The sequence below is a fragment of the Natator depressus genome, chromosome 9 (assembly GCF_965152275.1).
Source record: "Natator depressus isolate rNatDep1 chromosome 9, rNatDep2.hap1, whole genome shotgun sequence".
NCBI lineage: Eukaryota > Metazoa > Chordata > Testudines > Cheloniidae > Natator > Natator depressus.
The window spans coordinates 57,228,502-57,241,402 of NC_134242.1; the positions used below are offsets into that span (position 1 = coordinate 57,228,502).

The window sequence follows — 12,901 nt, forward strand, 5'->3', positions numbered from 1 at the left end:
TTTCCCAAATTAAGGCTGAGTTACTTCCCTCCTTTTATTAAAAGTTTTTGCTACACTCCGAGTCTGTGCTTATGAGACAGGAAGTATTTCCTCTTAAAGGTGCCCAGGGGGTGTTGTGTAATTGTCCCAGGAAACGGGTGGGGGCTCGAGATGGTTCTTTGTTGTATTGTTGAAGAGGAACCCCTAGATACTGAACCTGGCACTTGTTGCTGCTGGCTCCACCTGGCAGAAGGGTTACATATGCTAAGAATTTCCCTCTTCCTTGATACATATGATGAGTACAGGTCCAATCCACACTGGACTGGGGTGTGTCTTTGGACTCAGTTTCAGCCAGTCAGCAAGAATGGACCCCAGCCTGAGTCCCAGCTGTGCACACTGCCCAGCCAAACTCACACTATCACCCAGCTCAGCTGGAGCTGTGTGGGAAAAGAGGCCTTGTCTGCATGAGCAAATTGCACTGTTTAGCCTAAGGTGTGAACTGAAGCTGATCCAGTTTCAAACTCTTTTGTGGATGCTGTTATTTGGTTTTAGCTTGAGTCCAGTTGGGACAAAGAGATGCTAAACTGAAACAGGCCCCTCTCAAACCAAAATAAGAGTGTCCACACAGGAGTCTGCACTAAATAGAAAAGTTTAGCAATCTATTAAACCGATGCAGTTTGCCATGCGGGGGAGGGATAGCTTAGTGGTTTGAGCATTGGCCTGCTAAGGGTTGTGAGCTCAGTCCTTGAATGGGCCATTTAGGGATCTGGGGCAAAAATTGTGGATTGGCCCTGCTTTGAGCAGGGATTTGGACTAGATGACCTCCTGAGGTCCCTTCCAACCCTGATAATCTATGATTCTATAAGGCCTGAGTTTATACACAGTTCCTCAGTTTGGTCCCCTGCTCTTTAGGGAGGATGAATCAGAGCCTGATTGAACTTGGGGACTCGTGTGTCTCCCTTGGGAGCCATTCTGAATCCCAGTTAGCTTTCTTCCCTTCCCACCTCCTTCTGCCTTTTCAGAGGCTCTTTCCCAGAAGTGCCATGTGGTGTTTCTACAGAGACTGCTTTTGTGATGAGGAGACCCTCATCTGTGACTTGGACCTGCTAAATGATCTTGGCTGAGCCACTTCCCTGCTCTGTACCTCAGTTTCCCCTCTCAGCCTTTGTCTATGTGCATTGTGAGCTCTTTGGAGCAGGGACCATCTCTCGCTCTCAGCAGCACAAAGGGGCCCTGATCTCAGCGGGGGCCTCTAGGTACCACAGCCCAGCTCCTCACAGCTATCTAGGTGCTGATCAATGGGAGTTAGGTGCCTGAACACCTTAGGGAGCTGGGATGGTGTTAGCATAAATAATAATTCCCCACAGAATATCCTTGCATTGTCAGTGCAATGAGAGACAACATACCCAAGGAACCACAAGGGAGTAAAGTGAATGTGACAGATCTCAGCCATGGCCCTTAGTTGACAGTTTTCTAACTGCAGCCTATGGTATAAGACAGGCCTTTAGTGCTAACGGGTCCCAGCACAAGAGGTAGCAGGAAGACCCACCTAGAACTAGAGGGGCAGCTTTGCACTGGGAACGTCCTAACTCCTTTTAAGGAAATGGGGATTTTCCTTTTCAGTCTGACTCACCATTATAACATCATCAACTTCCGCCCTGATGTATGGCCCTAGGATTCCCAAGTGTTCGTCCAGCTCCCCACGCGCCAGCGGCTGGGTGAAAGAGTTGTCCAGGTACCCTCGGAAAACCACTTTCTTGTATGGCTGGAAGGGCTTCCTCCAGCCCCTACTTGGGCCTCTGCAAGAACAAGAAAGGACCACATCCTGTGGGAAGGCACCAGCCATGCTCACTGAGTGGAAGGCTTGAGGCATGGACATTGGAGTCTGGGCTCTAATGCCTCTCATCACCCCAACTCCCATCACAGCTCTAGTCCCTCTGCTAACGCCCCAAATCAGCACCTCGGTTGGCATCGTGACCTCAAGCTACATACCTGCTCAGGCAGAGAGTCTGAATGTAGAGCCAAGCCAGGAGCCACCAAAGGGCTCCGACTGGCCTTCAAGACGCAAAGCATGAGCTGACTGTGACAGAGAGGTCTATGTAGCTGCCAAGACATATTGGTAGAGCCCTGCAAATCTGTGGATATCCGCTTTATATCCACGGACTGTTTTGCGGATACAAATTGTATCAGCACGGAGCTCTACATGTTGGCATAGTCTCTCTGGTGCAGTTCTTCTTTGACTGGACCCCATTCAGAAGCCCAGGGGCTGAGGTACAGCCAGGTACTTACAGAAGCTCCAGCCTTTGCTGTCTTGGACCCTCTCTAGATTCTTAGTGTTTAGTGCTCATAGCCATGCTGGAGACCAATCCAAGTGGGGTAGCACTCAGACTGAGAGCAGAGGAGGTATCTGAGAGTGCCCCTATCTTCATCTCGCTGGCTCCTCCTCTGAGTTGATTGTTTTGGACATGGCTGTGGCCAGCTCAGCAGCCACACAGCGCTTCACGGAGGATGCTCCCTTTGGAGTCCCCCAGCAGTGTGGACAAACTGTCAAGTAGGGGACTAACCACAGACCAAGATGTTGGTCATTCCTCTCCTACATCTCCTTAGCACTGCCAGGTCTATAGGAAGCCAATGACTAAGTCTGTGGCTCCAACTCCTGCCCCTCACCTGGTAAGGCAAACTGATACCGCAAACCACTGGGAGGACACATTAGAGCCAGAATCTTTGAGATCAAGCTAGGGAGGACCTGAACTCCTCAACAAAGTGGAGTAGCAGGGCACAGCTCAGTTGACTGCTGCCAGCTGGGCTGCTACACTTCGAAGGAAGATCAAGGACTCAAGAGGAAGACAAGACTCTACTGGGGTGGAGCGCTGTAAGTAGGACAGGCTGGGCTGGAACTCAATGTCTTTCTCATGGTGGGGCCTGTACCCTGGATGGATCTAAGCCCGTGGTTCTCAAACTGGGGGTAGGGACCCCTCAGGAGGTCTCAAGCTTATTACATGGGGGGTCACAAGCTATCGGCCTCCCTCCCAAACCCCGCTTTGCCTCCAGCATTTATAATGGTGTTAAATATATTAAAAAGTGTTTTTAATTTATAAGGGGGGGTCACACTCAGAGGCTTGCTATGTGAAAGGGGTCACCAGTACAAAAGTTTGAGAACCACTGATCTAAGCCTTGTCTGTTTATCCATGCTGCTCTATAGAAGGGAAAGCAATCAGTAGGGTGGGAAAGATGTCTCGTGCAAGGGGAAGGATGTGTCTGGTAAAACTTACTTCAATTTTAGAAAGTGTTGGGGTCTCTGGCTCTCATATTCCCACAGCACCTCGACAGCTGCAATGAAATACTGCTGGACCCTCCCAGTGAAGGTGCGCAGATCTTGGTTCTCCTCCCCATAGATGTCAAATTCTATGTGTCTCTCGGGTTTGCTGTAGTCGTCATAGTCTGATTTTTCCTTCTGGGGCATTGAGATGTTGGACTTGACCATGTTGTTTAGGGCATTGGGTTCTCCAGAGGTGTCAAAATATTCCTCGGATCCAGGAGAGGAGCTCCTGTTCTTTGCTTTGCTGGTGCTTTCCCTGCTGCTCTGTGTCCCATCTACCCCCTGCACCACCTCCTTCCATTCTGGTGTCTGTATTTTACTACCTGAGAGGGGAATGGCATCTTCTTCTTTAAACACTTGATTTTCTTGCTGGCTGTGCTTCAGCTTCCATTGGTCCCCTTTAAGAGTCTGGTTGAGAGCCACGCCATCTTGGGGAAGTGGATAGTTTTCTTTGGAGGCCCGTTTTGTCAGGATCTCTGAGACCTCTTTGCTTGCTGGAAAATCCCTAGATTCAGTTCCTAATACTTGGTCCTTAACAGCAATAGATTCAATATCCTGCTGCAGTTTACTGAAGATCCACATTTCCTTCAGCTCCAGCTGGTCCAAGGTGCTCACTTCCCCATCTGTCACATTTCCCTTGGGCTGCAAGCTCAAATGTGCCTCCCAATCAACACCCCTTTTACGCTGCATTGCAGTTACTGCAGGTGTCTTAATTCCACTCACTTGCCCCACAACCTGTGTTGAGATGGGGACCATACTTGTTGTTCGCTCTGCTGCTGATGCAGTGGGCTTTGTGTCTGCCTCAGTTCCTACCTCCTGTTCCTCTTTGGTAGTTTTCTCACTTGAATAGGCAGAGGTAGTACTAGTTTTCTCCTCCTCTGACTCTTCCACCTTCAGAAAGGAGTTACCTCCTCTCTGAGCTGTATCACTTTCACCTTGGTTGTCATAGTGTCCCTCTACTGCTGGTGGCTCATGACTGCTGGCAGAGTATGATAGTGCATCCGCCTGGCTAGGGCTTGATGGAAGAGAAGCTGACACACCCCTGATGTATCCTGTGGGGTTATCAGTGCCAGTTGCTCCATGATCTCTTGCTGTTGTGTCTACCAAGAGTGGCCTAGCAGCAAGGTGGTTTGCTCTGTCATTGTAGATTATCTTGATAGTGCCTCTGAGCACATCTCCAGTTCCTTCTGTATGTTTACCAGAGCTCTGCCTTCCCTTCAATGCTCTGGCTTTATCCTCCAGTCCTTGCTGCACCTGTGTTTCTTCCAGTGAAGTTCCATGTGATTCCAGGGACCTCTTTTTTACATGAGTGCTGCATCCCTGAGAGTTTTGATCACAGGGCTTGAAAGCTGTCCTTTGCACTAGCTTTCCAGGGGTCTGGCTGTCCGAGTCCAGCTCCATTCTCTTACTTTTATGGAGTGTTCCTTCTTTGTCTGATGAATTGGCCTCCAGGAGATGTGTACCATTTATCAAGTCCACTAGCTCTGCTGGAGGCACTTTACCGTTGAGATAAATTTCCTCATTATCTAATAAGCTGTTGTCTTCATTTGTTGGCCCATCTAAACTTAGCACAGTAACCTTGTGTTTCAGAAATGTGTCCTTGCTGCTTTGTAAAGGGGCCTTTTCGAGCTTCCTCTCGTTGGCCATAACATTTAATTTGAGTAAGTCAACGTTCTCCATTTCAGACATTTCTTCGTTTTCTGTAGCTTCTTGAAACTTTTCCCCCAATATTAATTCATCGCTTTCTTGTGTAGTAACATAGCTGGTGGCAAAAATGTCATTGCGGCCCAGAAATGTTGTTTCTAGAAGCCTTGTACCATTGGTAAGTTTATCTGGGGCTAGCCTGATGCTACTTTCTGCAGACAAGGAATGTTCTACATTTGAAAGACCCAGGCCATCACCAGATTTATCCTGTCCTAGTGGTGTAACACTCCTTGTCTCATGGTCCAACGGATGGTTTCCTGCAAGCCTCAGATCTGCTGTATCATTGATATCTAACAGCGATATGTTAGTCCTACCAAGGAGAAGATCTTCCTGATGTGGTGCAGGGGTCCTTTGAATTCCTGTATCATTTGAAGACTTCTCTACAGTCTTTTCAAAGAATACGTCTCCATTTGTAGTGGATGTGTTCTCTTGAAGCATGGTATCATGTGCTGGGCTATTTAACTTTCCTTCTTGAGAAGTTTCATAAAAGCCCAGCGAAGCCTCTTCTTGAAGCCTGGTGTCATTTTCTAACCTAATCGGTGCACCATTGCTTTTAAGAAATGTTTTCCCACTGTTCACATAGGTGATGACACGTATACTTGTGTTATCTGCTGACTTGTCTAATGATGCTGATGTACTATTCCCTTTAAGGAAAGTGTTATCTGTAGTTATTGTATCATTCAGTGGTATGTGTGGCTTTAAAGATGTAATATTCAATTCTAGAGGCATTTCTTCATCTAATGGAATCCTTTCTTGAAACCTAGAATCATGTTTTGAGTCATTCAGTTGCAGTGAACTATCATTCCCTTGAAGACCAGTTTCTTCAGCATTAAAGGAAGGTTCCTGATGGCCCATCACACGTGCTGACTCTTTTAATTGTGCCCAAGTAACATTCCCTTTAAGAAATTTTTCTAAGTTGGCTAATGGAGCAGTTGGTTGGAACATTACATTGTCCACTGACTTGTGCAGCTCTAAATTCTCTTTAACCATCTCTACAGCTTGAATTGGTCTACGCTTTCCAAAGAAGAAAGCATCTCCTCCTGGATATGAGCCAGCTGCTGCAGCGCTGGCTGAGCGTGTGTTATAATGGACTATGTCACTTAAGCTTGTTGAGTTTCCTTCAGGAGACGGGTGTCCAAATTCTTGGTCAGGGCTGATCATTTCTGACAAACCTGCCTCTTCTGAGAAGGACTCATAAGATACTGGCTCAAAGTTAGACTCTGTTTGAGAAGATAGTGAAAGGCCATGTAGATCGGACAGCACTGATGTGCTGTTGGAAGAGGGGTCCATGGAATTATTCCTGCTGTTTTGAAGCCTGTTATTGAATTTGAGGGGCTGGCTGGATTTTCTCAAGCAGAGTGTTAGCTGCGGGTTAAGCGTCTCTGTTTCCTTTTTGGGAGAGGTGACATTATGATGCTTCCTCAGACACAGCCTGCGCCATCTCTTATTCTTGGGGAAGCCCCTAGGTTGAAGGCCATTGGCCTCATTTGTCAAGTATTCCGGTATCAAATCATAATCTTCCCCATAGGAATACAGTTCTGGATCAGTGTTACATTCAGAGACTGTGAACTTTGCCCACATTCCTCTGTCTCTGAAGTCAGGATTCAGGCATGCCAGCATCCATACGCCTATCCCAGAAAAGGACAAAAGAACAGCATTAGTTCAACATACCAGGAAATTTCAAGAGTTATCACCCAGCTGGTGCTCCCTCATTAGCAAGTTCTGTATTTTAGGAATGCTTCTGACATAAGCCAATGACATTCTTGTTTCCACTCCCACTGAAATCTATCACACACTGGGTCCACCTGTCATGCATGTCTCCATGTGCTGCAACATTTCTGGCAGTGTTTAGAATTATCCCTGGCAAGGATTTTTAACTGCTTTAATGCTCCCTAACACACCTAATGAATTGAATGCATCCCTGGTACCATCACCTTTACCTGGTATGTCCCCACAATGGCTTCAGTGGAGAGTAGCTATGAAGTGGCCAATAAAATGGCTGCAACTTTACATGTAAGTGCCAGTGGGATTCCAGAATCAACCCATCAAAGGTTTGGTTGGTGCTGTCAGATACGCTATACTGGTTCTATGGTATAATGGTCACCATTCTGGATTTTGAATCCAGTCATCTGAGTTCACAAATCTCAGAAGAGCCAATACTTGGTTTGTTGTCCATGGGTGGCAGTGGATTCTCCATCACTGGCAATTTTTAAATCAAGACGGTCAGTTTTTCTAAAAGATCTGCTCTAGTTCAAACAGGAATATTATGTGGCAGTTCTCTGGCCTATGTTCTGCAGGAGGGCCTTTGAATCTATGGTGCAGAATGTCTTCTGCACATGCTGATCTCTTGAGTCCCAGTCACCATTTCTCTCCTGCTCAAAGTAAAAGACATCAAAGCCCCTCTATCACAACGCCCCTCTTCCCACCCCTCTGCTCTGACCAGCTCATTCCTGCCTGGTCAACTCTGAACTGTCAAGACTGGATATAACAACAATAATCTAGGTTTAGATAATTCTCCCCATGAACTGTTGATTTCTGGGTTCCCCCTCCCCCCTTCACTAGAGAGGACAGGGCCTTCTCTTGCTTTCAGGGGCTGTGCTCATCCTGGTCACCAAATAGGCTGGTGCCATTCACTCGTTCTAAATTCACTTACATAAATACAGTTATGCCACTTTCTTACTCTCCCCAGGGTGGACGAAGGGCCAAGGGTTAAAGCCACAAGCACAACTCTGAGTTGCCAGTGCCCATGTGGCTGTTTCAAATCAGAAACAGGAAAAAGCTCAAGGGCAGCTGTCATTGATTGCACAGCACACTAGCATCATAACAGGCCTAACCCAACTCCCATAAAACTCTGTGACTAGACTCCGCTGGGAGTGTCTGACCCAGTGAGTGTGACAGGCAGGTTAGGGATGAGGATGAAGAAAGGCCAGCAGGTAAATTCTGAGATTAAACGATTGAGTTAAATATGTGGGCTGAGATCTGGCTAGTTGCCTACAGGATGTGGACACTGGATTGGCATTCATTCCAATGGAACCTTGGTGTGGCTTTGGCAATCTCAGCCATGATCCATGATGGGGATTATAGTTACTACATTCAAGCTGTTCAGTGACTTCTATTTTAACAGCTCAGCAGATACATTTCATCTGTCAGTGTATATGGAGGAAACTGGACTGCAGCGCCGAGATGCACCAGACAGAATTAGGCTCATTCCACAGAACTGTCCCCAGCAGTGTTTCCATCCCTTGCTTTGAGTGATTTTCTTGACACCAGCAGAAAGCCACAGGCCCAGCACGTTGGGATTCACTATCATTTGGGAACTGGGTTGGGAGGCTGGAACAAACTTGACAGAGCGTATATGGAAAGATTTGCATGCATTATAACAGAACAAAAACACTTAAAATCTCAACTGGGCACTAAAATATAGTCTGTTCTCCAGCCAGACATATTGTCAGTAAGATTTGTTCTGAGTTTTTAAAAGGCAGCACCCAACATTCGTGCAGCCTTTTAAAATTTAAATCTGTGGACATGTGCTATGCTGGGCTGATCTCCCTGCAGTGTCATGCAATGGCATGACTCATACCGGTAAAAATGTGGTGGTAATCTACCTAGGCTCTGCCCACAACTACAGAAAAGCTGAAATTCTGCTAAAACGATCAGCAGTGAAACAGTTAATGATGCTGGCCTTGCAAAACCAGCAGAAACCATAGCTGACTTTAAAAACTTCAAGGCCTTCTCTATAAATGATAAGGGGGGGGGGGGGAAGGCACAAGCCTAATTTTAAAAAGAATAATGTGCAGATCACTTTGACAAGAAACAAACAAATTATTGAATAGAAACAGCACCCCCTGACGGTGAAACCTTGTCTACCATGACTCAGTCCAGATGTATTTTTTAAACCATTTTTAATACAGTTTTAAGTACATTTGATGGGGGTGAAAGGTGCCAGATTGACAGCCCTGGGAATTGAAGGCCTGTATTTATTATAGACAAGATACAGTTTAGGCAGAGGCAGCATATGCTTCTTCCACACTGTCCTTGTCAATGTATCCCAGAGAGGCGCCCCTAGAAGGGAAAGGTATGTTCATTCTTTCCAGCTCATTTAGGCCCTGATCTTGCCAGGTCTATGCGGGCGGATTCTTACACCCTTGCATAGTCCCAGGGAAGTCAATGAGGCTGTGCACAGAAAGAGCTCCTCCCTCGTGGATCAAGGCCTGAGTCATTTGTCTCTGTGCTCAGATGGCCACCAAGGAGGCTAGTGCTGAGGGTAGCTTTTTATTGCCACTAGAAATGGGACTGAAGCCATCTGGGCACTTCACATAGGACAGCAGATCACCATTAGATGGTGTCATAAACATACAGCTAAGGGTAGCATAAAATCCTTCCTCCACCTGTAAGGGGAGGGGTAGCTCAGTGGTTTGAGCATTGGCCTGCTACAGCCAGGGTTGTGAGTTCAATCCTTGAGGGGGCCATTTAGGGATCTGGGGCAAAATTGGGGATTGGTCCTGCTTTGAGCAGGGGGTTGGACTAGCTGACCTCCTGAGGTCCCTTCCAACCCTGATATTCTATGATTAAGCTCAAATAACCTGGTTGGTACCGGACCAATAAGGGAAGAAGAGCCTTTCAAATCTGTGGGGTGAGGTTTTGTTGGGCTCTCTTTGTTGCTCTCTCCAGGACGGAGCAGAACCAGGGCATGAAAAAAACATCTCCTAAAACCCTACCTGAAATAAGCATCTAAGATTACAAAATTGTACGTAATAGCGAGGAAATGCATTAGATTATCTTTTGGTTTAGCTTGTGAATTTTCCCTATGCTAACAGGGAGGTTTATTCCTGTTTTTTGTAACTTTAAAGTTTTGCCTAGAGGGGAATCCCCTGTGTTTTAAATCTAATTACCCTGTAAAATTACCTTCCATCCTGATTTTACAGAGGTGCTTCTTTTACTTTATTATAAAGAAAAAAGTTCTCTTTTTTAAAGAACCTGATTGGTTTTTAGTGTCCTAAAAACCCAAGGGTCTGCTCTGTGCTCACCTTGTTTACCTATTTGGTTGGTATATTATTCTCAAGCCTCCCCAGGAAAGGGGGTGAAGGGGCTTGGGGGGGGGGGGATATTTTGGGGAAGCAGGAACTCCAAGCGGTCCTTTTCCTGAATCTTTGTCTAACTCACTTGGTAGTAGCAGCAATACCGTCTAAGGACAGGGAACAAATTGTGCCTTGGGGAAGTTTTTAACCTAAGCTGGTAGAAATAAGCTTAGGGGATCTTTCATGCAGGTCCCCACATCTGTACCCTAGAGTTCAGAGTGGGGAGGGAACCCTGACAGATGGTAACAGTATTTACCTTGTCAAACCAGACCCCTTGAGGCAGAAGGCTCTGCGTCCCATCACCCATCCCACATGGGATTCTGTAGGAGTGGAACAGTCTAGTTTTGCAGCTCAGGGAGTAGTGATGGCAAATTAAGGGTTGTAATGATGCTGGTTCTGGTGGGACCCAACTGAGAGTGCTAATTCAGAACAAATTGCTTAAAGCAGGGCAGTTACAGTCCAAGGCTGGGGTTTCTATGCACACCAAGGCAAACCAAACCAGCCAAACAGAGAAGGCTTTGGTTTTACCCCACTGGCTAACCACAAGTGTCACAAGCAATTCCCTTAAACACTCCAGTTTCCCAGTATCACCACCAGTACCACTTGTTATGGGGACAAATGGTTATGAAAACCAATACCCCAGTAAAAGAAAAAAGGTTCTCTTGATCCCAAAGGATCAAGCCCCTGACCCAGATCAATATGCAAATCAGATCTTACTCACAAATCATGCTGTTGCCAATCCTTTAGAAACTAAAATCTAAAGGTTTATTTATAAAAGGAAAAAGATATAGATGAGAGCAAGAATTGGTTAAATGGAATCAACTACATACAGTAATGGCAAAGTTTTTGGTTCAGGCTTGCAGCAGTGATGGAATAACCTGCAGGTTCAAATCAAGTCTCTGGAAAACATCCACAGCTTGGATGGGTCTTTCAGTCCTTGGTTCAAAGCTTCAGTGTAGTAAAGTTCCTCCAGAGGTATGAAGCAGGACTGAAGACAAGATGGAGGAGCTGCAGCAGCTTTTTATATTCTCTTGCCATGTGGTCTTTCTTTCTTTGTTCCAAAGACAAGCTGTCCATGACATGGCCTGGAAAAACCTCAGAGTTCTCTCCATAGGCATGTCCCTGCATACCTTGCTGAGTCGCAAGGCGTGTCTGCCTTCTCTCAATGGGTCACTTGTATAGCTGATGGTCCTTAATGGGACATCAAGCAGGCTAGGCAGAGCTGACACCAACTTATCTGGGGTGTCACCCAGGAGCATAGCACAAGTTTGAAATACAGACAGTATAGCGCCGATATTCATAACTTTAACTACAAAAATGATACACACATAGACAGCATAATCATAACCAGCAAACCATAACCTTGTCTTAGACACCTCATTTGACCCCCTTTATATAAGATTTGGTGCCACTACAGGAGCTGGGTTGCAACCATGTTCTATATGGTCCCAGTTCAAGTCAATAACTTGACAAGGGTGCTTGTTGCATTCCATAAGGGGGGAATCAGAGTGGCCAAAAGAGAGACTGTGGCTTTTTTAAAGTCTTTTGGGAATGACCAATCAGCTTCTGCCTCTGGCACCTGAATAAAATACTTTGGGAATTACTCTGAGTTCCTTGTTAAAAAAAAAAAAAGTTTAAAAGTTTAACTATTTTTTAAATTTAGAGTTTTTATAGGGGTAACTTCACAATAACATTACATATCTCAGCATTCTTCACATCATTCGTTAGTGTCCAAAATAGGCACAAAATGTGAACGTGTCTTGTATTTCTCAGCTCTGCTCTCTTGTTTCTCTGGAACAGGTCACACCCAAGAAAGGTTTCACAGACTGGAGATGAGGTCCTTCTCTGAATCTATAATGTGTAGGATTTGACTGTGGGTAGCACACAATACTGAATATGATTTTTCTTCATCTATACACTGGGCACCAGGTCATGGTCAGCATCAGGCCAGCAAGGCTGATTCTTCACAACCATGTTCAAACGTGGCAAACTTCTGTAAGATAGCCACACCGTAAGAGTTTGTTCTGATGATGTAACTTGATAGCTAGCTGGAGAGCTCTGTTGCAGGGGGAGTGTGAGTGGGGGTGAGGAACCAGATGCACCTGGAATTGCCATTTACTTGCTCATGCAGTTTCAGTTGAGTTTTGATTCATTTATCTCTTTTTCTCTTAATAAAGCTGGTTATTTTTCTAGCTGATCCCTACAGTCATGCACGTAAAATGCTCCTAATGGAACATGCTTACCTGTCTTTGTCAACATATACTAAACAGCAGCTGGGCAAAGTAATTTATAAAACAACTAAAGTTACTAACCTGGCTTTTCCATGCTCATGAAGACGGTTTCTCCAGAAAGTGGAAAGAGGGTGAGTGTGTCCTTAAAGACCATGTTGTGTTTGAAGGTGTTTCCAGAGAAGAAAACAGACAGGAAGTCTGTCTGGGCACCGACACTTAAGACATACCAGTACACCACTTGATGCAGGCAAAGTTTCAGGTGCAGGTTGTCAAAGACGTACCCATTAATACCTGGAAGAGGCATGGGGTGTGAGAAGTTTTATCAGTGCTTTGGTCTCACATGACGGCTAACCTTTTATATTTTAGTTGGGTGTGACAATACAGTTAAGACTTCAGTTCATTCCCTGACAACAAGCAGGTGTTGATCACATTCCCGCTCCAGAAGGAGCCCAGATCACGACAGTCATGACCAGCTTACAATCAAGAAAGAACCCAAGATCAGGTCATTCATTGCTAGCTAGTATCAGCTAACACTGATCTACCATAACTGTGCTGAGCCAATAAATCAGATAGGTCCTTATGTATGGATA

General features: G+C 45.7%; 1 protein-coding gene across 2 annotated transcripts in view; it reads right to left on the reverse strand.

Moving 5' to 3' along the window:
* F8 (coagulation factor VIII) overlaps positions 1–12,901 on the reverse strand; it is a 68,769-nt gene that overhangs the window by 22,497 nt on the left and 33,371 nt on the right. For both annotated transcript variants that reach the window (XM_074964292.1, XM_074964291.1), the window contains 3 exons: positions 12,393–12,602; positions 3,252–6,630; positions 1,613–1,778 (listed from right to left, as the gene is read on the reverse strand). In XM_074964292.1, coding sequence (XP_074820393.1) covers positions 1,613–1,778; positions 3,252–6,630; positions 12,393–12,602 — 3,755 coding nt within the window. The remainder of the gene's footprint in view (positions 1–1,612; positions 1,779–3,251; positions 6,631–12,392; positions 12,603–12,901) is intronic.